Below are 25,031 nucleotides of genomic sequence, written 5' to 3'. Positions count from 1 at the left end.
AATATCCAAAATACACAAAGAACTCATGACAACTCAACATCAATAAAACAACCAACCTGATTAAAAACTGGGCAGAAGACTTGAATTGACATTTTTCCAGAGAAGACGTTCAGATGGCCAACAGACATATGAAAAGATGCTCAACATCACTAATCGTTCAGTTCAGTTCAGTCGCTCAGTCGTGTCCGACTCTTTGCGACCCCATGAATTGCAGCACGCCAGGCCTCCCTGTCCATCACCAACTCCCGGAGTTCACTCAGACTCACATCCATCGAGTCAGTGATGCCATCCAGCCATCTCATCCTCTGATGTCCCCTTCTCCTCCTGCCCCCAATCCCTCCCAGCATCAGAGTCTTTTCCAATGAGTCAACTCTTCACATGAGGTGGCCAAAGTACTGGAGTTTCAGCTTTAGCATCATTCCTTCCAAAGAAATCCCAGGGCTGATCTCCTTCAGAATGGACTGGTTGGATCTCCTTGCAGTCCAAGGGACTCTCAAGAGTCTTCTCCAACACCACAGTTCAAAAGCATCAATTCTTCAGCGCTCAGCCTTCTTCACAGTCCAACTCTTACATCCATACATGACCATAGGAAAAACCATAGCCTTGACTAGACGGACCTTTGTTGGCAAAGTAATGTCTCTGCTTTTCATTAGGGAAATGTAAATCAGAACCACAATGAGATATCACCATGTACCTGTAAGAAGGACTGTCATCAAAGACAACAGATAAACGTTGGAGAGGATGTAGAAAAAAGGGAACCCTTGTGCATTGTTGGTGGGAATGTAAGTTGGTGTGAACACTGTGGAAAATAGTATGGAGATTCTTCAAAAAATTAAAAATAGAACTACCATACACCTAGCCATTCCATTTCTGGATATTTTTCTGAAGAAAACAAAAATGCTAATAGAAAAGATACATGCACTCATATGTTTATTGCAGGATGATTTATAATAACCAAGATACAGAAACAACCTAAATGCCCATCAATAAATGGGTAAAGAAAATGTGGTGTGTGTGTGTGAAATTAAATATTAGCTGTAAAGAAGAAGGGAATCTTGTCATTTGCAACAGCATAGATGGACCTAGAGATTATCATGCTAAATGGAGCAATCAGACAGAGAAAGACATATACTGCATGATTTCACTTGTTCAGTCACTAAGTCGTGTCCAACTTTTTGCAACCCCATGGACTACAGCACACCAGGCTCTCCTTTCCTTCACTATCTCCTGGAATTTGCTCAAATACATGTCCATTGAGTCAGTGAGACATCCAACCATCTCATCCTTTACCATCCTTTTCTCTTTTTGCTTTCAATCTGTCCCAGCATCAGCGTTTTTTCCAATGAGTCAGTTCTTCTCATCAGGTGGCCAAAGTATTGAAGCTTCAGGTTCAGCATCAGTCCTTCCAATGAATATTCAGGGTTGATTTTCTTTAAAACTGACTGGTTTGATCTCCTTGCAGTCCAAGGGACTCTCAAGAGTCTTCTCCAGCACCACAGTTTGAAAGCATCAGTTCTTCAGCACTCAGCCTTCTTTATGGTCCAGCTCTCACATGTGTACATGACTACTGGAAAAACCGTAGCTTTGACTATATAGACCTTTGTCAGCAAAGTGATGTCTCTGCTTTTCAATACATTGTCTAGGTTTGTTGTAGCTTTTCTTCCAAGGAGCAAGTGTCTTTTAATTTCATGTCTGCAGTCACCATCTGCAGTGATTTTGGAGCCCAAGAATATAAAATCTGTCACTGCTTCTACTTCTTCCCCTTCTATGGGCCACTTATATGTGGCATCTAAAAAAGCTGAACAAATGAACAACCATAACAAAACAACAACAGATTCATAGATACGGAGAATAAACTGGTGGTTGCCAGGGTGGAGGATGGGGGGAGGTGCAAGGATGAGGGAAATAAGGGAGATTATAAAATAAGGAAATCATATGGTCAGTAATATTGTATCAACTGTAACATGGCAGATGGTAACTAGACTTATTATGGTGATCATTTTGTAATGTATAAAAATACAGAATCACTATCTTGAACACCTGAAGCTAATATAACAATGTAAGCCAGTTATACTTCAGTAAAAATGAATGAATGAATGAATGAATGTCATCGTACAGTACACGGCGTCTTGTGACTGGCTTCTTTCACTCAGCCTGATGTTTTCAAGGCCCAGCACACTGTCGTTGTCTGTCAGCACTTCCCTCCTTCTCATCCCTTGTATGAGTACAGGGCATTTTTTTTATCTACTCATCCGTCCATGGAGGTTTGGACTCCTTCCATCTTTCACCTGTTTGAATAAGGCTGCTGTGAACCCATCTGTGTGCAAATATTTGAACACCTGTTTTCAGGTCTTTAGGGTATACACCTAGGAGTGGAATCACAGGGTCCTACTTCAATTTTATCAGGATGTCTCTGGCACTGTGTTGAGAAGCATTTGAAGAGAAGAGCGAGGTGTGGAATCAGGGAGCCAGGTGAGAAGCCTGCACTAAGCAGGCAGAACATGATGGTGACCCAGATGGAGAGTCAATGACAAGAGGTCACAACATGCTTAATCTTGAACACAGAGCCAACAGGACTTGATCTTGGACCAGATACAGGGTGTATAAAAGAGAGCTGAGTCCAGAATGACACGAAAACTTTTTTTGCTTGAACAAACTAGTTAGGTTGAGATGCTTGGCCGAGGGAATATCAGAAATTCTGGACGTGTTAAGTGTGAAATGCCACGTAGAAGTCCATGTGGAGGACAGAAGAGTGGGTCACATGGAGTTGATTGCTTATGTCCTAGCAAAAGTCATGGTAATAAATTGTATCTAGGTTGACAAGGAGACCAACACAGAAGATCTCTTCCCCGAAGAGGTAGCGAGTCTTCGGAAGGAGAGGCCCAGCCGCAGGGCCCGCGGCTCACCCTTTGTTCGGAGCAGCACCATTGTCCGTTCTCAGACTTTCTCTCCTGGAGCACGAAGCCAGTATGTTTGCAGAGTAAGTTGGGATTCCTTGCCACCTGTCTACAAGTTTTCTTTATGTCCCCTTTATTTGTTTTTTTATTTATACTAAAAGACATATCTCTTATCACAAATGATACCACTAAAGGAACACCATGCATGGGTGAGTAGGAAATCGATGTTGGTCTCATCTCCCCACTTTGCCCCAAGCAAATCTAACTCTGTGGAAAATAAGGCCATGAAGGCAAGGACTTTGCTTTCACGCAGATATACACTGATCCCAAAACAAGAACCCACAGCCAAATAAAATACAGGCTGTCTTGGCTCCCATGAAGCTGGCATTATTTATTTTTCTTTTTAAAAGTGGGCCTTTTCCCTTGGTGAGCAGAGTGGGTGTTAGTCTTGTGCACTTGTCCTCCTGCCAGGAACAGGGCTCTTTCCTGGAACGCCGTTCTCTCCAGCTCTTGCCAAAGCTAGAAACACAGCAGACAAGAATGATTGATAAAAAAGTGAAAAACACTGAGGACAGCGCAGGCTTTCATGAGCGTCCCACCATATCAAGTGGCAGCTGGCACTGATAAGATGGAAATTGTGTTACTGGATCAGCCTGGAAACCTCACCTGGTTTGGCTGATGGACGCAAGGGAGGAATGGGGATGAGGGTTGGTCCGCTTATTCGCTCTGCCTTTGTTTTGCTTGAAACTCTTGTGTAGGTTTTCTTTTAAGTGATACCCAGAGTCCTGGTAAAAACTCTAAAAGCCTTAAGGGTGTGTGAGTACCTGCAGGAGAAACAGAGTAATCCAATTCAGAGTACACAGATGATGCATGTGAATTCTTAAGGAAGTGTTTCTGAACCTTCGTCTTTTTGATGCAGCTTTATCGTAGTGACAGTGACAGTTCCACACTGCCTCGGAAGTCCCCCTTTGTGCGAAACACTCTGGAAAGACGGACCCTTCGCTATAAGCAGGTATGTGCCCACGCAGACTAATGTGTAGTCTATATGTACCCTGGGAGCTATTTCTACAAGCCTGACAAGGTAATATTTTAGCTATATTATTTGAAAGGCAATATATTTATTTCCTTCTTTACTTAGATGTAATTTCTTAAAACTGTATATAAAGCTAACATGTTACCAATATTTATGTTTCCCAAGATAATGTCATAATCAAAGATAATACATGATCTTTACATTTTAAAATATAGTGTAAACAATCAGCCATCCTATATCAGATTTTTTTTTCTTTTTTGAAAAGCAAGTATATACAGTTTAGAAAATTTGAGGCTTTCAATGTGGAGCATTCTTCTACATAAGACTGTTTCTTTCATATCCTTATATAACCAAGTTTTTTTCCCTACATCACACCAGTGTACAAAGTTTTGCTACTTTTAGTTTGTAAGTTAGTGGTTCCCTTACTTTCCTGGGGAAGGATTCTTTTAAAGAAAAATAAATTCCCAGATCTCCTTGTGGTGGTTTCGTTTAGAGTAGCTGTTGGCTGAGAATGATAAGAAAATACATAATTCAGCTACAAACATATTTGTCAACAGCAACGCTGTTGGCATTTTGGCCTAGATCATTCTTTGTCGTGGGGGCGTCCTGTGCACTGTGGGAAGCTGAGCTCCATCTCTGGCCTTGAACCCACTCATTGGCAGTAGCATGCGCCTCCCCCCACCACCAGTTGTGACAAACAAGAATATCCCCAGATGTTGCCAAGTGTCCCCTGAGTGGCTAAGTCACTCCTGGTTAAGAACTCTGTTATGAATTCAGCAGTGCTTTTACATGAATTTGTATTTATCAAGTCACTTATATTTGCGTTTAACTTCTGCATATGTGCAAAATAGTGTTATGAGTATGTAAAACACATACAGTGGTTCAGTCCTCTGAAGAACGTAGATAGGCTCATGGATTTGTGCTTTTGTTGCACTAACTGCCTTCCCCAGGGTTGTTTGCCATGCAGTGGGAAGTACTGCTCTCAACTCCATGTACAAAATTCTTTTCTCAGAACTTAAAAACAGCAGACTTGCTTATTACTTCAGGCTTATACAGGGAAGAACGTTTTTTGTTGTTTGGCCACATCATGTGGCTTGCAGTCTTAGGTTCTCCAGCAGGAATTGAACCTGAGGGAGAGGGGGGTGCCCTAACCACTGGACCATCTGGGAATTCCCTGGGAAGGAACTTTTTTTGACATTGTGTGTGTGTTTAAACAGAAAGCCCTCACATGGTTTATTTCATGCTTTTTTTCTCCCTTACACAGTAGATCATTAAGATTTTGCCATGTTGGTATAGGTTTCATCTTTTTCAATGGTTGTGTTCTCTGCTGGCCTCATAATGTATTTGATCACTTTTCTCTTGTTAAGTGAAAGTGTTAGTTGCTTAGTGGTCGTCACCTCTTTGCAACCTCATGGACTGTAGCCCACCAGGCTCTTCTCCATGGAATTTCCCAGGCAAGAATACTGGAGTGGGTAGCCATTCCCTTCTCCAGGGGATATTCCCGACCAAGGGATCAAATCAGAGTCTCCCCTTTTACAGGCAGATTCTTTACCGTCTGAGCCACCAGGAAAGCCCTTTCTCTTGTTAGCTATTTAGAATTTTTTCCTCTCATAAACCTTTCTACACAACATTGCCTGTGCCTTTCAAATGCAAGTCAAAATCAAATGTCAGAACAAAGAAAGCTCATGTCACGTTAACTTTCACTTATATTGTCAAATATCACTTGAGAAAGATGACTCCTGCCTGCCCCATGTGAGAGGGTATATTTCTGTGCACTTGGGCCAAAACCTAAGGTGGTCCTTCCACCGGACAGTTGGCTGTCACTGGCTTGCTCTTGGACATGGGTTTGAACCCCAGTCGCCCACATGGATGTTGTGTTGAGAAATACCCCTCCAGCGACCCCTTCCCTGGAGTAGGGGACGGGAGATGGGGACAGGCCAGGGTAAGAAGCTGCTGGCAGGGCGCGGGGGGTGGGGAGTGGGGGTGAGGTGGGGTGCTCAACTTCCCTGGACTGCAGCCCTGCAGGTCCTCCCTGGCGGCACTGGCAGCACGCACATCCCTAGACCTGGAGCTGGACCTCCAGGCGTCGCGGACGCGGCAGCGGCAGCTGAACGAGGAGCTGTGCGCCCTGCGCGAGCTGCGCCAGCGCCTGGAGGATGCCCAGCTCCGCGGCCACACCGACCTGCCAGCCTGGCTGCTGCGAGACGAGCGCTTCCGGAGCCTGCTGCGGGAGGCCGAGCGGCAGGTGAGCGGGCGCCCTGGGCGGGGCGAGGGGGGCGGGCCGGCGGGCGGGACTTTCTCCCCCTCCCGGTGCCCCTCCCGCACCGGAGCTAGTGTGGGCTTCCGGCGTTCTTCTCGTTGACTCCGCGTTGCTGGTTGCTGTTCCAGACGAGACAAACCAAACTTGACTTCCATCAAGAACAGGCAGCCGAGAAGATGCTGAAGAAGGCTTCTAAGGGGGTGTGCCAGCTGCGTGGGCAGAACCTCAAAGAGCCCATCCAAGTGCAGACGTTCAGGTGAGGAGAAGCCCGGGCCTCACTTTCCCGCAGGCTTTTTTTTACTGTCAGCCCTTTGTCGTTTTAAAAAGTCAAGTTAAGTATTGAAAAAGACCCGCAGGAGGTCGAGAACAAAGCAGAAATCTTCACTGCTGTTAGCATTGTGCAGTTCTCTTTTGATCTTCTTTTTTACCCCAAGCACTGTTTTTTTTCAGCTACTTGTAATCATACTGTGCATTGGAGTTTGCATTTAGCTCTTTTTTAAAGTAAAATATCCCCTATTGCTGCATCATCTGTTACCTTTTTTGGTAGTAATCTCTCATCTAATAGATATAATTTACTTCTAAACAGTTTATCCCCTGCTTCTTTCCAGATGTTTGCTGTTGTAAACTACACAGTGATTCACATTTAGATACATACGCATATCACCTTTGCCTTTTTAGTTTTTGATTGAATCATAATAGACATTTAGGGAAGCCTGCATATCCTACATGTGAAATGTATCAGTGAATTGTCATAAACACTACACAGCAATAATCAAATGTTATTAGCATTTCCAGATTTTCCATGCCAGAATAACCACTGTCTTGGATTTGAATAGCATAGACTAGCTTTCCCTGTTTTTATTTTTTTATGTGAGGAAAATTACCTAGTTATATCCATTTTCTTTTGTGTTTGGCTTTTTACAAAGCCGAGGTGAAATTCACATAACATAAAATTAACCGCTTTAAAGTGAACAGTTCCATGCCATTTAGTACAGTCACAATGTGTCCAGTTTGAAAGCATTTCCATCACCCTAGAAGGAAAACCCTGACCCATTAAGCAGTCATTCCCCATCCCAGCCTCCCATCAGCTCCTAGCCACCACCATTCTCCTTTCTGCCTCTGTGGGTTTGCCTGTTCTGGACCTTTCATGTAAGAGTAGTCAATTAGGATTTAGAACTTGTATAGTTTTTCATTTATTCATACAGAAAAAATTTACTGAGCATCTCCATATACCAGGCACCATTCTAGTTACTGAAGAAAAACCCTTGGGGCTTTGTAACCTCTATTACAATTGGGAGGGCGGCGCAAAAAGATTTAGAGAATCTATATACAAACAGATGTGCTCTTGGGAATTGAAATTCAGTGCATTCTCTCAGTAAGAAAAGCTCTCATTGATAGCAGATGCTCTTGCCAGATTTTGTTGGATTTCCGTCAACCCCTAACCTGTTATTCTTTCCAATCCCAGGGAGAAGATAGCATTTTTTACAAGACCAAGGATTAACGTACCTCCTCTGCCTGCCGATGATGTTTGATGTAGTGCTTTGTACACATGAAGTATTTATCTGCCTGTTATATTTTAATGAAGTTCTTAGGCTAGCTAAATTTGTCTTTAAAATATTTGTGCAAAGCTATTAATATACACATTTTGTAAAAAAAACAAAACACATATATCTATACATATATATTTTGTAATAGTGACGGCAACAGGGCTTGGTTTTTCCTTGTTGTGAAATTGACATCTCTGAAGACAGGTTATTTTATAAGAGACAATTATCATGTTAAGAGTGTACAGTTTTTAACGCTGTTTTATTTGACTTAAAGGCTGGAAGACAGAAACGAAGTGAGTTCAGGCAAATTCACTGTATTGTAATTTATTTATAGTACTTTTTTTTCCTTGAAGGAAAATACTGACTTTAAGATGTATTTTAAGACTGAATTTTGTTCTTCAGTATTTGTCACGCGGTAGAATGGAACTTGGGGCCGGTTTTGTGTCTGACACCCGAAATGCAAACACTGTGCTGAATCCTCTTCCTCCATGCATTTATCACGTACATCGTACACTTTGGCACCCTTTGTGTTCCCTTAAGATGCCACCGCAGGGGCTCAGTCAGGTGCCAACGCAGGGGCTCAATCGTAAGTCAGTGCCTGGTGCCCTGCGGGCACCTAGTGTCCCTGTGGCCCCAGGTCTGAAGGCGGTCCTAGAGCCCCTGGCGGCAGCCACACAGCCCGCCCCCCCCCGGCCTCTGCCTTTCTAGTCCGCCCTATCCAGTTGAGACTGAGACCCAACAAAGAGGGCAGTGGTGGAGCTTCTGCTCTGCTTGCAGGAAAATGAAGAGAGAAGGAAGGTGCATTTTCAGCGAGTCAGTGGATCCGCTGATGGATGGAGCCGTCACAGCACGGACATGAGAACCTTCCAAGGCGCTTTTTTGAGGAAGCAGACTTCTGTGGGAGCCATATCTAGCCAGCAAGTGGCTCACAGGAGAGCATTTGCTTTCAATCAGATGGCCCCCGCCCCATACTGGAGTTGTCCTGATATTTCTTAAGGAATCTTAGAACTAGCTCATGAGGAAAAAAATTCTTTACGTAATACAACTATACCATCCTCATAAAATGCCAAATGGTATAGTTTGTCTACTACGTATTTATTATCTATGGAATGCACTCTCCTTCATGAGGCCTCAGAGAAGTAAACGAGGTGAATCACACAAAATGTAAGAGAAAACGCCCTCGTCCCCACACCGTCTTTCTGCCCTTCCCTTGAAAATGTCTCCCCTCCCCCCTTAATCAGCAGCATCTTTTTTCCCATTAGTCTGTAACCACTCCCTTGTATAATCTGCCTTCATTTTCACATTTATTAAAAATGAATTTTGTAAAAGCATTTCATTGACCTATCACGGACAGTAAAGTTGTCAGTGGTGGTAAAGCTGAAAACTTTATGCTTTTTCACACTTGCCACTTATTGCTATGAATCTCTGCCTCTAGTCTTGATTTTTTTTTCTTTTTTTCCTTTGCTTATTTCCCTATATACATACCCACAACAGAGGTAGAGACACATAAAACATCAGTGCCTGCCAAAAATGCCAGGAGACAGCGTTAGTGAATTGGTCAGGATGGTGGCAGGCCCTCCCTGTTCCCAGCTGTTGAGACTAACGAATTGGCTGGCGCTAGGCTCTGGGGTGTGTGGAAAGCAAATCATGTACATTTCAGGTGCATGGCTCCCCGGAAGTGGGGCAGTCCCAGCCACCTTGCCTAGGCGCTCTGTAGCCACATTGCCACTTGAAGTGCTAACTGGGTTGAAGGGTTGAAGCAGCTTTTACTTTCAAGCCCTACAAAGTGGCAACGTAGGGAAACCCACTGTGCCTGTATAGAAAGCCTGCAAGGATTTGCAGATAAATGTCACTGCCCAGTCGAGACTGATGATTTTTGTTTGGCGTGCTTCTCCACCCCAGAGTTTAATGAAAACAAAAAGAAATCCCTGCTTTGCCTCACTAGAAACAGATCCAGTCTGTGCTTTGACATCACTTCCAGGAGCGCTGCTTGCACCTTTCTGTGTGTCCCTCCCTCCCTCCTGAGTCTGTCTGCTTTTGCACCTGAATGGGACCATCCTAAGAAAGCAAAGAAAAGCCAGGCAGATGAAGGAGGGGAGGTGATGGGTTTCCTGCTGCTTGGCAGTCTGTGGCCAGAAGGGGCAGGTGGACAGCGATAGAGGCCAGCTGAGGAGGCAGGAGGACACAGTGTCCCCTCATTGGCTTCTCTTTCGTGACTTGATTTTGCAGCTTCTGACTGGTTAAAACTGCCACCCCCTGGAAAATATCCCACATGTCTAAAAAGTGAAGTCCTATCGTCTTAAGGGGTATTTTCTTATGTTTAAGTTTGTCCATAACTGTGCCTTGTGGTAAGAAACCTCTGCCTTGTTTTATCAGCAGTTTAGTCCAGAAACAATCCAAAGTCTGCCACCAGGGTCCTTTAGGAACACTACAGCAAATAAAAGGGAATTTGGTCTTCCATTCATCTGGTAACTTAACTGTCACCACCGAAATATGTAACCTTCTGTTGTGGGAATAAGTTATAATCAGTATTCATCTCTATTTTTGTCTCTGTTCTAATTGTGTCATTTGTATCTTTTGAAAGTATTTCTTCTATAAAATTAAACTAACCTGCCTTAAAAACAGAATGGAAATGGTGTGATTTTTAAAAAATATAATTATAGACTTAAATATATAAAAATGTATATAAGAGATGAGATGGTTGGATGGCGTCACTGATTCAATGAACATGAACTTAGGCGAACTCCGGAAGATGGTGATGGACAGGGAGGCCTGGTGTGCTGCAGTCCATGGGGTTGCAGAGTCAGACGTGACTTTGTGACTGAAAACCGCTTTTTCAACATAAAAGTAGAGGTGTGAAAATAGAATAATACAATGAACACACATAAAGCCCTCTCCCTCACCCCTTCAAATTGAATCATTCTTGGCCCATCTTGTTTGGTCTACACCAAACTTTCTCCTGTCCTTGGTTCCATCTTCTGAAGCAAATCCCATCCACCTTGGTTCAGCTGGAAACATTTCAGTATGTATGGCTAAGAGAGAAAGACATGCACAGTAGCCTTATCACATCATAATGTTTCAGTTCAGTTCAGTCACTCAGTCGTGTCCGACTCTTTGCAACCCCATGAATCGCAGCACTCCAGGCCTCCCTGTCCATCACCAACTCCGGGAGTTCACTCAGACTTAAGTCCATCGAGTCAGTGATGCCATCCAGCCGTCTCATACTCTGTCGTCCCCTTCTCCTCCTGCCCCCAATCCCTCCCAGCATCAGAGTCTTTTCCAATGAGTCAACTCTTCGCATGAGGTGGCCAAAGTACTAGAGTTTCAGCTTTAGCATCATTCCTTCCAAAGAAATCCCAGGGCTGATCTCCTTCAGAATGGACTGGTAGGATCTCCTTGCAGTCCAAGGGACTCTCAAGAGTCTTCTCCAACACCACAGTTCAAAAGCATTAATTCTTCGGTGCTCAGCCTTCTTCACAGTCCAACTCTCACATCCATACATGACCACAGGAAAAACCATAGCCTTGACTAGACGGACCTTTGTTGGCAAAGTAATGTCTCTGCTTTTGAATATGCTATCTAGGTCGGTCATAACTTTCCTTCCAAACAGTAAGCGTCTTTTAATATCATGGCTGCAATCACCATCTGCAGTGATTTTGGAGCCCCCAAAAATAAAGTCTGACACTGTTTCCACTGTTTCCCCATCTATTTGCCATGAAGTGATGGGACGGGATGCCATGATCTTCGTTTTCTGAATGTTGAGCTTTAAGCCAACTTTTTCACTCTCCACTTTCACTTTCATCAAGAGGCTTTTGAGTTCCTCTTCACTTTCTGCCATAAGGCTGGTGTCATCTGCATATCTGAGGTTATTGATATTTCTCCCACCAGTCTTGATTCCAGCTTGTGTTTCTTCCAGCCCAGCATTTCTCATGATGTACTTGGCATATAAGTTAAATAAGCAGGGTGACAATATACAGCCTTGACATACTCCTTTTCCTATTTGGAACCAGTCTGTTGTTCCATGTCCAGTTCTAACTGTTGCTTCCTTACCTGCATACATATTTCTCAAGAGGCAGGTCAGGTGGTCTGGTATTCCCATCTCTTTCAGAATTTTCCACAGTTTATTGTGATCCACACAAAGGCTTTGGCATAGTCAATAAAGCAGAAATAGATGTTTGTCTGGAACTCTCTTGCTTTTTCGATGATCCAGCAGATGCTGGAAATTTGGTCTCTGGTTCCTCTGCCTTTTCTAAAACCAGCTTGAACATCTGGACGTTCATGGTTCACGTATTGCTGAAGCCTGGCTTGGAAAATTTTGAGCATTACTTTACTAGCGTGTGAGATGAGTGCAATTGTGCGGTAGTTTGAGCATTCTTTGGCATTGCCTTTGGGATTGGAAAGAAAACTGACCTTTTCCAGTCCTGTGGCCACTGCTGAGTTTTCCAAATTTGCTGACATATTGAGTGCAGCACTTTCACAGCATCATCTTTCAGGATTTGAAATAGCTCAACTGGAATTCCATCACCTCCACTAGCTTTGTTTGTAGTGATGCTTTCTAGGGCCCACTTGACTTCACATTCCAGGATATCTGGCTCTAGGTGAGTGACCACACCATCGTGATTATCTGGGTCATGAAGATCTTTTTTGTACAGTTCTTCTGTGTATTCTTGCCACCTCTTCTTAATATCTTCTGCTTCTGTTAGGTCCATACCATTTCTGTCCTTTATCGAGGCCATCTTTGCATGAAATGTTCCCTTGGTATCTCTAATTTTCTTGAAGAGATCTCTAGTCTTTCCCATTCTGTTGTTTTCCTCTATTTCTTTGCATTGATCACTGAAGAAGGCTTTCTTATCTCTTCTTGCTGTTCTTTGGAACTCTGCATTCAGATGCTTATATCTTTCCTTTTCTCCTTGCTTTTCACTTCTCTTCTTTTCACAGCTATTTGTAAGGCCTCCCCAGACAGCCATTTTGCTTTTTTTTGCATTTCTTTTCCATGGGGATGGTCTTGATCCCTGTCTCCGGTACAATGTCATGAACCTCAGTCCGTAGTTCATCAGGCACTCTAGCTATCAGATCTAGTCCCTTAAATCTATTTCTCACTTCCACTGTATAATCATAAGGGATTTGATTTAGGTCATACCTGAATGGTCTAGTGGTTTTCCCCACTTTCTTCAATTTCACTCCTCAATGGCATTCATCATCTGTGGCTCACCTTTTCACTTGTCTCAAGGTCATTCATTTTTTTAATTGAGCAGAATCCAAATATCTGTTTTGGGGATTTTTTTTAAAAAGCCCATGTGCTTTTTTTGGTGTGTGTAGTGGGGTGGACTTTCTTTAGATAGAATTCATATGCCATACAGTTCACCTGTTTAAAGCATGTAATACATAACTCATCAGTTTTTAGTATATTAAGTTTATTCATAGCACAAATGCTACAATCAATTGTAGACCTTTTTCCTCGCTGTAGAAAGAAGCCTTGTGCCCATTGACTGTCACCCCTGTTTCCCCTCCCCCGCCCCCTGACAACCGCTGATCTCCGTGGATTTGCCTATTTTGGGTGTTTCCTAGTAATGGAATCGCTTGGTATGTGGCCTTTGTGTTGGTTTTGTTCTCTCAGCATCATGTTTTCCTGACTCATCTACACTGTAGCCTGTGTCAGGACTTCACTCCTTTTTATTGCTGAGTAATATTCCTTTGTGTAGATAGACCACATTGTGTTTATCTGTTCAGCAGGGGATAATGCTGTTATGAACGTTTGTGTACAAGTGTTTTTTTAAATTTATTTTTAATTGGAGGATAATTGCTTTACAATATTGTGTTAGTTTCTGCCATACATCAACATGAATCAGCCACAGGCATAACGTTTGCCCTCCCTCCTGAACCTCCTTCCCACTTCCCACCCCATGTTACGATTTTTTGTGTGCACATAGGCCTTTATTTCTCTTGGGTCTATACCTAAAAGTGGAATAGCTAGATGGTACGATAACTCTTTGTTTATCATTTGAAGAACTGCCAAACTTTTCCAAAGCAGCTGCCCATTTTATATTCCCTACCAGGGATAGGAATATATAAGGGCTTCAATTTCTCCACTTTCTGGCCAACACTTGTCATGTTTCTCCTAGCCATCTTAATAGGTGTACAGTGATATCTCACTGGAGCTGTGTCTGTTTTTAATTCACAGAACCTATGCCCCCCACACACATACACACACCTTTGTTATTTGTTGAAGAAACAAAGTTTTGTGTTCTCTAATCTCCCACAGTCTGGACTTGGCTCATTGTATCTCATTGTAGGTATAGGTTAAACATGTTCTTCTGAATTTTATTTCCTAAAATTAAATGCAGAGAAGAGATATTGTTGAATCTAAAAGCTTGATCAGAGTCCAGTTTCTTTTTTTTCCCTTTCTTTTTGGGGGGCTGGGATGGGGGGCAAGACATACCTTCATCTACCAAGTGAATTATAATTTTTCTTTTTATAGGGTTTGCAACTATTGACAATCCATACCTCTGTTCAGTTCAATGCAGTCACTCAGTTGTGTCCGACTCTTTGCGACCCCATGGACTGCAGCACACCAGGCCTCCCTGTTCATCACCAACTCCCGGAGTTTACTCAAACTCATATCCATTGAGTTGGTGATGCCATCCAACCATCTCATCTTCTGGGTGATGAGACCCAGACCCATCTTCTACCCATCTCATCTTCTGTCGTCCTCTTCTCCCCCTGCCCTCAATCTTTCCCAGCATCAGGGTCTTTTCAAATGAGTCAGCTCTTCACATCAGATAGCCAAAGTATTGGAGTTTTAGCTTCAACATCAGTCCTTCCAATGAATATTCCGGACTGATTTTCTTTAGGATGGACTGGTTGGATCTCCTTGTAGCCCAAGGAAGTCAATAGCTAGATCCATTAATTCACTAAAGGTTGCAAAATGATGATATTCTCTCAATTTTTAAGACATTATTATTTACTTTGAAATACTTAGGCTACAGTCCATGGGGTCACAAGAGTTGGACACGACTTGCCGACTAAACCACCACCACAACTTTTATAAAGAGAAATTTACCTATTTGGTTATTCTGTGGTACAGTCTGGAAAAAGCAAGATAAGTGCTTGATGTTTTTCTTTATTGACCAGTTTTAAAAATGATTCCCAGCACTGTTACAGTGGTGACCAATTTTTTTTTTTTGGTTTTTGGAATTTTTTTTAGTATGATTTTTGTTGTTGTTCAGTTGCTCAGTTGTGTCTGACTTTGTGACCCCATGGACTGCAGCACGCCAGGCTTCCCTGTCCTTCACTATCTCCTGGATATTATTAATAATAATTATTACTAACACATAAATTTAAACATGTTTGATATGCTTTAATCCACTGGAGTTGTTATCCTTACTGATGCTCAAATTCTCCCCTCTGTGGCTGGGGTAGCCTCTATTGGTTGACTCCTGGGTCCTTTTTATATGTCCCCAGGAGTCTGAGATGGCTTCATTGTTACTGAAATGGAGCAGGACCCTTCAAAGCCTTCTCAGGGACAGACACTGCCCAGGCCCCATGTCTTCTACCCACCTCGTTTGTAGAAAAGCATTAGCATCCTAGACCTTCCCTGAGTTCCAAAAAGAAAAATTTAATAAGAAAAAAATACAGGAACAAAAGAAAATATTCAAGCAACGTTAGTAATAGTTTAACCATAAAACAAAGCCAGGAGTCTTTGGTTCCTCCTCAAGGGCTATACATAATACCGTGGGCCATATCCTTCAGTTGTTGGGCAGACGTGAGGTCGAAGGAGTTAACTGCATGCTGATCACCAGCATGTATGTAGACTCCAGATGGGTTGGAACCAGAAGGTTGGTGGTTGAGATTACTGAAACATCACCCTGTTAGCTCACCATCAACCAATCAGAGAATTGTGCATGAGCTGATTACACACCCTGCCACCCTCTCCCTCACACCGTCTTTAAAAATCCTTTCCTGAAAGCTATTGGGGAGTTTGGGTCTTTTGAGCTGAGCTGCCCATTCTTATTTGGCCTTACAGTAAATGCTGTGCTTTCCTTCACTGCAACCCGGTAGCAGTAGATTTGCTTTGCTTTGCAATGAGCAAGCAGACCATTTGGTTTTGGTAACGCCACCCTGCGTGACTAGACGTTTCTGACCTAGACACAGTCATTTCTCCAAGGAGACTTGGTTTCTTGGTGCCAGGATGTTGAATGGGCTTTGTCTAACACAGAGAAATAAATTGTCTGAGGAAACACACCTGCTGACAGAGCAAGAGACTTTATTGGGAAGGGGTGCCCGGGCAGAGAACAACAGGGTAAGGGAACCCAGGAGAACTGCTTCTGCCACCTGACTCAAAGTCTCAGGTTTTATGGTAATGGGATTAGCTTCTGGGTTGTCTCTGGCCAATCAGTCTGATGCAGGGTCCTTCCTGGTGCACATGCATGCATTGTTCAGCAAAGATGGACACCAGCAGGGAGGATTCTGGGAGGTGGCAGGACTTATGGGCTGGCGTCTTCTCTCTCCTTTGGAGTTTTCCTCAAATTCTTCTGGTTAGTGGTAGGTTGTTAGTTCCTTGTTCCTTATCAGGACCCTCTGTTGTGACGATAACTCATGCAAGTGGTTACTATCATGCCTGGCCCCAGGGTGGGCGGTATCAGTCAGTGTTTCCCGAACAGGGTTACTCATTGCTGCAGTCGTTGTTTTTATGGTTTTAAGTAGATAGACAATATTGTCTTGTCATGCGTCTCAGTTTCTGCTTTGACAAAAGTAATCACACATGCCCTCTCACTTTTAAGAAAGCATTTAATTAATTAGTTTGGCTATGTCAGGTCTTCATTGTGTCATAAGGGATTTTTGTTGCAGAGTGCCAGCTCTCTAGTTGGGAAGAGAGGGCTTAGCTGTCCTGAGGCATGTGTGATATTAATTACTGACTAGGGATTGAACCCATGTCCCCTGCATTGCAAGGTGGATTCTTAACCACTGGACCGCCAGGGAAGTCCCTCACTCCTGTTATTTTGGATCAAGATTTGCAGGCCCCTGGTTAGATCCAAAGGCAGAGGTTACATATTTTATGGTGTTTGGAAACATCTTGCCTGGGACCTGCAGCCAGAGGCATGCAACCTTCTGGAATCTGTGCTTTTCTGTCTTTCTCACCAATAGACACTCTCACCAGATTGCTTTCCCTGCTCTGTAATTACAGGCAGAATTCCCTGAACAATAATCACAAATTGTTTTATTGCAATGAAATTAGTTTAAAAGAAATGCTTCACTGCACTGTCCAACAGAACAATCTGTGATAATGGAGTCATTTTATATCTGCACTAAAATATGGCTGCCACTAGCTGTATGTGGCTATCAGGCACCTGACATATAGCTAGTGTGACTGAGGAACTAGATCTGATAGAGTGCCTGATGAACTATGGAATGAGGTTCATGACATTGTACAGGAGACAGGGATCAAGACCATCCCCATGGAAAAGAAATGCAAAAAAAGCAAAATGGCTGTCTGGGGAGGCCTTACAAATAGCTGTGAAAAGAAGAGAAGCGAAAAGCAAAGGAGAAAAGGAAAGATATAAGCATCTGAATGCAGAGTTCCAAAGAATAGCAGGAAGAGATAGGAAAGCCTTCCTCAGTGATCAATGCAAAGAAATAGAGGAAAACAACAGAATGGGAAAGACTAGAGATCTCTTCAAGAAAATTAGAGATACCAAGGGAACATTTCATGCAAAGGTGGCCTCGATAAAGGACAGAAATGGTATGGACCTAACAGAAGCAGAAGATATTAAGAAGAGATAGCAAGAATACACAGAAGAACTGTACAAAAATGATCTTCACGACCCAGATAATCACAATGGTGTGGACATCCTGGAATGTGAAGTCAAGTGGGCCTTAGAAAGCATCAGTACGAACAAAGCTAGTGGAGGTGATAGAATTCCAGTTGAGCTATTCCAAATCCTGAAAGATGATGCTGTGAAAGTGCTGCACTCAATATGCCAGCAAATTTGGAAAACTCAGCAGTGGCCACAGGACTGGAAAAGGTCAGTTTTCATTCCAATCCCAAAGAAAGGCAATGCCAAAGAATGCGCAAACTACCACACAATTGCACTCATCTCACACGCTAGTAAAGTAATGCTCAAAATTCTCCAAGCCAGGCTTCAGCAATATGTGAACCATGAACTTCCTGATGTTCAAGCTGGTTTTAGAAAAGGCAGAGGAACCAGAGATCAAATTGCCAACAGCCACTGGATCATGGAAAAAGCAAGAAAGTTCCAGACAAACATCTATTTCTGCTTTATTGACTATGCCAAAGCCTTTGACTGTGTGGATCACAATAAACTGTGGAAAATTCTTCAAGGGATGGGAATACCAGACCACCTGACCTGCCTCTTGAGAAATTTGTATGCAGGTCAGGAAGCAACAGTTAGAACTGGACATGGAACAACAGACTCATTCCAAATAGGAAAAGGAGTACGTCAAGGCTGTATATTGTCACCCTGCTTATTTAACTAATATGCAGAGTACATCATGAGAAACGCTGGACTGGAAGAAACACAAGCTGGAATCAAGATTGCCGGGAGAAATATCAATAACCTCAGATATGCAGATGACACCAGCCTTATGGCAGAAAGTGAAGAGGAACTAAAAAGCCTCTTGATGAAAGTGAAAGTAGAGAGTGAAAAAGTTGGCTTAAAGCTCAACATTCAGAAAACAAAGATCATGGCATCCCGTCCCATCACTTCATGGGAAATAGATGGGGAAACAGTGGAAACAGTGTCAGACTTTATTTTTGGGGGCTCCAAAATCACTACAGATGGTGATTGCAGCCATGATATTAAAAGATGCTTACTCCTTGGAAGGAAAGTTATGACCGACCTAGATAGCATATTCAAAAGCAGAGACATTACTTTGCCAACAAAGGTCCATCTAGTCAAGGCTATGGTTTTTCCTGTGGTCATGTATGGATGTGAGAGTTGGACTGTGAAGAAGGCTGAGCGCTGAAGAATTGATGCTTTTGAACTGTGGTGTTGGAGAAGACTCTTGAGAGTCCCTTGGACTGCAAGGAGATCCAACCAGTCCATTCTGAAGGAGATCAGCCCTGGGATTTCTTTGGAAGGAATGATGCTGAAGCTGAAACTCCAGTACTTTGGCCACCTCATGCAAAGAGTTGACTCATTGGAAAAGACTCTGATGCTGGGAGGGATTGGGGGCAGGAGGAGAAGGGGACGACAGAGGATGAGATGGCTGGGTGTCATCATTGAGTCGATGGACATGAATCTGAGTGAACTCCGGGAGTTGGTGATGGACAGGGAGGCCTGGCGTGCTGTGATTCATGGAGTCGCAAAGAGTCGGACACAGCTGAGCAACTGATCTGATCTGATCTGATCTCTGACTGAGGAACTGAATTTTTTATTTTATTAATTTAAATTAACTTAAATGTAAGTAGTAGCTTGTGGTGGTGGTTGTTCAGTTGCTCAGTTGCGTCCAACCCTTTGCGACCCCATAGACTGCATCAAGCCAGGCTCCTCAATCCTCCACTATCCCGGGAAATAAACTCTTTTCTCATACCTAGACAAGGGGCAGCTTTTCTTACCCAAGTCCTGGGTTTTTGAGAAAAGCCGTTCCTTGTCCAGGTGCTTTGGATTGGAAATATGATTTTTGTAAAATTGCGCTGCTTCAATATAGTAGCCACTAACCACATGCTGGAGAAGACTCTTGAGAGTCCCTTGACTACAAGGAGATCCAACCAGTCAGATTTATGTTGACTGAGTCAGTGATGCCATCCAACCATCTCATCTTCTGCCACCCTCTTCTTTTGCTTTCAATCTTTTCCAGCATCAGGGTCTTTTCCAATGAGTCAGTTCTTCACATCAGGTGGCCACAGTACTGGAGCTTCAGCTCCAGCATCAGTCCTGCCAATGAATATTCAGCATTGATTTCCTTTAGGACTGACTGGTTGGATCTCCTTGTAGTCCAAGGGACTCACAAGAGTCTTCTCCAGCATGTGGTTAGTGGCTACTATATTGAAGCAGTGCAGTTTTACAAAAACCGTATTTCCAATCCGAAGCACCTGGGCAAGGAATGGCTTTTCTCAAAAGCCAGTTCTCGGGTGAGAAAAGTTGCCTCTTGTCTAGGTGTGAGAAAAGCGATTCCTTCCAGAACTTCCCTGTTGGTCCCGTGCTTAAGACTGCATTTCCAATGCAGGGGACACTATTTTGGTCCCTGGTCAGGGAACTAAGATCCACATAGAAGAATGTACTTCAGTTGCCTGGGTACCATGGAGATATATAATGCCACTGTCCAACTACAGGCTCAGTAGTTTGAAGCTGGCTGTGGTGGAAGAATTTACACCCTTGCCATCTGCAGCTGCTACAAATCAAGCTTTCCAACTCGTCCCATCCCCTCCCTTGGAGAGCTGGGTTATTGAACTTTGGCCAGCATACCACTGTGTTTATGCTAATTTGAGGAGCCAAGCCTACTGAACTGCCTTGGAACAATCTGAATCTACTGGCACCCAAAGAGAAAAAGGAAAGGCTATCTACTAACAGTTCTTTTCTGAGAGGGCAAGGATTTGCTTAGCCCTCAAGGGTGGCTCAGATGGTAAAGAATCCGCCTGCCAGTGCAGGAGACATAGATTCGATCCCTGGGTCAAGAAGATCCCCTGGAGGAGGGCATGTCAACCTACTCCACTATTCTTGCCTGGGAAATCCCACAGACAGCGGAGCCTGGCGGGCTATATAGTCCATGGAGTTGCAAAGAGTCAGACACGAATGAACAACCAACACTTTCTTTCAGTGCTACCCAGGATCTTCTCTCAGGCTTCCTGGAATGACAACATCTTTGACAATGATGCTGCTGTAGAAGTGCAGACAGTTTTCAAGGCTGATGTTTGTCACTACAAACAGGGTAATGTGGTCCACATTTGTAGCTTTCAGGTGTGCATCACAGTCTGTGACCACAGCTCAGAGTGTCTGGGGAAGGTTGGATGGCATCTTCTTATCATTTGCCTCTTTCACTTATTTCCCAAATCTTTTGTGAGTTGGCCATGTGCACAGCACCCAACTAGGCAAGGGGGCTCGCATGCATTTGCTCACTTGGACAGTGTGACTGGATGCACATGAGCTCAGGACAAAGAGATGGAACAGGTCTTCACCTCCAGGTTTTATCAGACGCCCCGCTTGTAGTACAATGTACCAGCTACACAGGGCTAGAATTTGCAAGAGGTGAGAAAGGCAGTATAGCCTTGGAGGCAAAATTTAAGTAGGTATCAAAAGATTTTGTCATCAAGATAATAGATTATTCATGAAAATCAAAATTAATGCCCACATTCACCATGAGTAAAATGTCACATTTTACAATAAAAACAAGTTGTGTGTTTGATGAGTCTGTATTACTGTGCCCATCATTTCCAGCTGGCTGGGAGTTCTAAATGTTCTCTTGCACATGCTCTGCTTGCACCTGTGGGTGCATTTATATGAGTTGAGAATGGTGTGCAAATGAATTGGGTCATGTGGGGCTTTATATGTAGGTGTGTGTGTGTGTGTGTGTTTGTCTTTTTAACATTTTTTAAATTTATTTATATTTTTGGCTGCGCTGGCTCTTCATTGCTGTGCAGGCTTTTCTCTCTAGTTGTGGCTAGCAGGGGCTACTCTCTAGTTGCAGTGTGAAGACTTCTCATTGCGGTGGCTTGTCGTGCCATGGAGCACGGGCTCCAGGGCACGTGGGCTCAGTCGCTGCGGCTCGTGGGCTCTAAAGTGCAGGCTCAATAGTTGTGGTGCATGGGCTTGGTTGCTCTGTGGTGGCAAGTAGGATCTTTCTGGGCCAGGGATCGAACCTGAGTCTCTTGTGTCTCCTGCATTGGCAGGTGGATTCTTAACCACCAAACCATGAGGAAAAGCCCTGATTGTGAGTCAGTATACCTTTTTCTACTTGTATGCGAGGCTATTTTGATAAGCATATATAGGGGTACGCATTTTCCCTTGTTTCTCAGACTTTAGTAAAGCTCTACCAGCACTGTTTACTCTTGCCAGATCTCTCATGTAAGCCTCGATACTGCAGCAGGTGGTGCACACTGTTACTACCCCTACTGCTCCCCACTCTCCAGAAGGAAAAATCCAGGCTTGCAGAAGCTTGGCAAACAGCACACACAGTAACATGTAACACAGTCCTGTATTACTTTAAGGTAGTATCTGAGAACATTTAGAGAACATGTTGGTTCTGGTGTAACACTGTATCTCAGAGATAGTTTGTTGTTTTTTTGTTTTTGTTTTTTAATTTTAAATCGTGTTATGTGTTCCCATGTCTATGAAAACTTCCCTCTCCTCTCAGTGCCCCAGCCACTAAGCTCTGCTCTCCAGAGATGACCACTGTTCACAGTTTCCTGTGCACTGATTCTGAAATAGTTTATGAATATACAAGCAATTAGGGCTTCCCAGGCGGCACTGTGGTAAAGAACCCACCTGCCTATGGAGGAGACAGAAGAGATCAAGGGTATGATCCCTGGGTCGGGAAGATCCCCTGGAGTAGGAATTGGCAACCTCCTCCAGTATTTTCTTGCCTGGAAAATTCCATGGACAGAAGAGCCTGGATGTTTACAGCCCGGAGGTAAGGGGGTGTCACAAAGAATGGGACACGACTGAGTGACTGAGCACAGACACACACATACAGGCAATTAGACTTTCCCTGTGCCAGCAGTACCACATTTAAGGGATTATCATGAAACAGAGCTTCCAGCATGTTATATGACAGTGAACAGGAAGGGGAACTTCCCTGGTGGTTCAGTGGTGAAGGATCTATCTGCCAATACAGGAGACATCGGTTTGATCCCTGGTCGGGGAAGATTCCCACATGCCCCGGAGCGATTAAGCCAGTGTGTTGGAACTGCTGAGCCTGTGTGCCTAGAGCCTGTGCTCTATAACGAGAAGCCACCACTCTCCACAACTAGAGAAAAGCCTGCACAGAAAGAAGACCCAGCATAGTCACAAGAGAATAAAGAAAAAAAATTTTTTTTAAAAAAAGAAAATGGAGATAACATTATATATATATATTTAAAAAAAAAAACAAAAAACTGGAAGGGCCTTCCCTGATGGTCCAGTGGTTAAGATTCAGAACTTTCAATGCAGGGGGCCTGGGTTTGATCCCTGGTCAGGGAACTAAGATCCCACAAGCCTTGTGGCCATAAATAAATAAATAGGCTGTGAAATGGAAAATTCGGGGCATCAAATTATAGTTTATATGCAAGGTTTCTTGGCACCCCCCAATCTCCCCACCCCCAGTTGTGACAACCCCAACTGTCCCCAGGCCTTACCAAATGTGCCAGCAGCAGATAAGAGGGGGAAAATGTGAAAGATTCAAAGGGATTAACAAGTAGAAATGTGTGAAGAAAATAGAAGGCACCAATATGGAGAAATTAACACTCAAAGGTTATTACATAAGTGTTTGAAGAATCTTTTTAGGAAGGATCGTAACGGCTAACTTTGAATCTTCACACAGAGCAGAATAAGGAGTGACTTTAAATGGATGAGAAATTAAGGCTGAACCTACAGAGGATGAAAGGGTAATTCCAGTTCCGAGTTGCCACCTTCTTTCCTAAACATTTTTGTGGGCAGAATAAACTCAGAAGACTAGGAATTGTTCTCTCCTGAGGTTAAAATCCATAATCTTCAAGTTATGAAATATGCATCAAAAAGTAGCAAAATATACATATTCCATGATCATGTCTCCTATGGTGCTTTAAAAAAACCCAAACAATAGCAATTTCTTGTTATAAACGCATTGCAGGTTAATGATAGGAAAATTAGAAAACCAGCAAAGCCAAAAAGAGGAAAAGGAGAAAAACCCTTAATCTCACTAATGAGTGAAATACTAAGGTGATACTTGAATGAATGTGCTTCCCAGTTGTTTTCTATATTCATACATAAAACATGTAAAACTTTTCCCTTCTTCCCAGTTTTTTGACTAGTCTAATAATTAAATTGATACAAAATGGATTAACAGGAGAAAAATAAATTTAATTTCCTATTGTAGGGGACTCCAAGAAGTCATCAAAGCAGGCAGCTTTTACACCTTCTAGACAGGGAAACAATGTGCAAAATAGAGAAACAAGAGGGTCCCAGCAGGCTAGCAAATTAGTGAAGTTAGCAAGGATGTTTATACAGCCTTCCAGGAGGTGAATTCCTTTTATCCACTGGTACAGGGAGGGTAATTTCACGTGCTTTTAGGGGGGCCAAGGAAGGTCAGTGTCTATTTTGCACAGACTGTTTAAAAATCGAAATGCCAAGTGACATATTTGGGGTGGCATATTTTGCTTCCTTTCAACACGTACAGATTTACGTTCGTTCCATCATTCAGCACATAACACTTTGGAAGTTGTTTTTTTTTTTTTCATTTAATAGACCGTGGATGTCTTTCCAGGTCAAAAAATACCTACTACCGGATATTTAATTCTTCCACTATACCTGTGTCTTACAACTGAACCCACCCTCTGGTTTTGGCCACTTAACTTGCTTCTGGTGCTTTGAGGTCATAAATAATATTGCAGCAGTTTTTCCTTTCACAATTCTTTCCATTCCTTCCCCTTTTTCCCCCTGGAGCAAGTTCCTGGCCCACTGTATGGGCCTGCACTTATTTGCAAGGCTTTTGGTAGGAATTGCTAAACAGCCCACCAGGAAGATTGATTATTTATATTTTTATGGGTGGTATCTGTTTTTTTGTTTATTTGTTTGCTTTAGTTGTGTCGTTTTCTGTTTTTGTTTTTATTTTGGTAAACCTCTGCCTAAAGGACAATCTCATAGGTGGGGGTGGAGGATGTCGGAAGTGACCTCATTCTGTTGAAAATTACTGCGCCCTGAATCGTCTGTTTGCTGTAATGTTTTTTACACTTGAGCAATCACCTGGAGAAGGTGAAACCTACTGACCAAAAAAAAAAAAAAAAAAAAAAAAATCGCTTCACGCCGAGGAAGGTGCCTTTACTTGTAGTCATTTCCGTTAAGTCGGAGCACAAAGCATGTCATTTCAGACCTCGGAGGGCATAATATAGATCATCCCCGGCCCCACCTCCATTGATTCTTGGAACACCCATCACTGTCGTCCACCGAACCCAGTCCCAGCGGGTAGCGCGGCCCGTATCGGGGACGCGGAGTTCTCTCTGGACCCGAAGGCACCGGCTGTACGAGGCGAACGAGATGGGCAGGGCCAGCCTCCGAGGTGACCGAGCCGGCTGGGTAGGGTTGAGTGGCTGGGTGGAGCACGTGACACTCCCAGACTGGCTCTCGACAGGGGGTAGTTGCGGGGGGGGGGGGGGGGTTGGGGGT

The 25,031-nt window shown here is 43.4% G+C and overlaps 1 protein-coding gene across 4 annotated transcripts in view; it reads left to right on the top strand.

Moving 5' to 3' along the window:
- WWC3 (WWC family member 3) overlaps positions 1 to 10,364 on the top strand; it is a 110,130-nt gene extending 99,766 nt beyond the window's left edge. For all 4 annotated transcript variants that reach the window (XM_005228503.3, XM_059883909.1, XM_005228501.4 and 1 more), the window contains 5 exons: positions 2,816 to 2,980; positions 3,817 to 3,909; positions 5,948 to 6,175; positions 6,319 to 6,446; positions 7,656 to 10,364. In XM_005228503.3, the coding sequence (XP_005228560.4) occupies positions 2,816 to 2,980; positions 3,817 to 3,909; positions 5,948 to 6,175; positions 6,319 to 6,446; positions 7,656 to 7,722 (681 nt within the window). In that variant the 3' untranslated portion in view covers positions 7,723 to 10,364. The remainder of the gene's footprint in view (positions 1 to 2,815; positions 2,981 to 3,816; positions 3,910 to 5,947; positions 6,176 to 6,318; positions 6,447 to 7,655) is intronic.
- Positions 10,365 to 25,031: the final 14,667 nt, after the last annotated feature.

Source organism: Bos taurus, chromosome X (assembly GCF_002263795.3).
Source record: "Bos taurus isolate L1 Dominette 01449 registration number 42190680 breed Hereford chromosome X, ARS-UCD2.0, whole genome shotgun sequence".
NCBI lineage: Eukaryota > Metazoa > Chordata > Mammalia > Artiodactyla > Bovidae > Bos > Bos taurus.
This window is presented reverse-complemented; position numbering and strand designations above follow the sequence as displayed.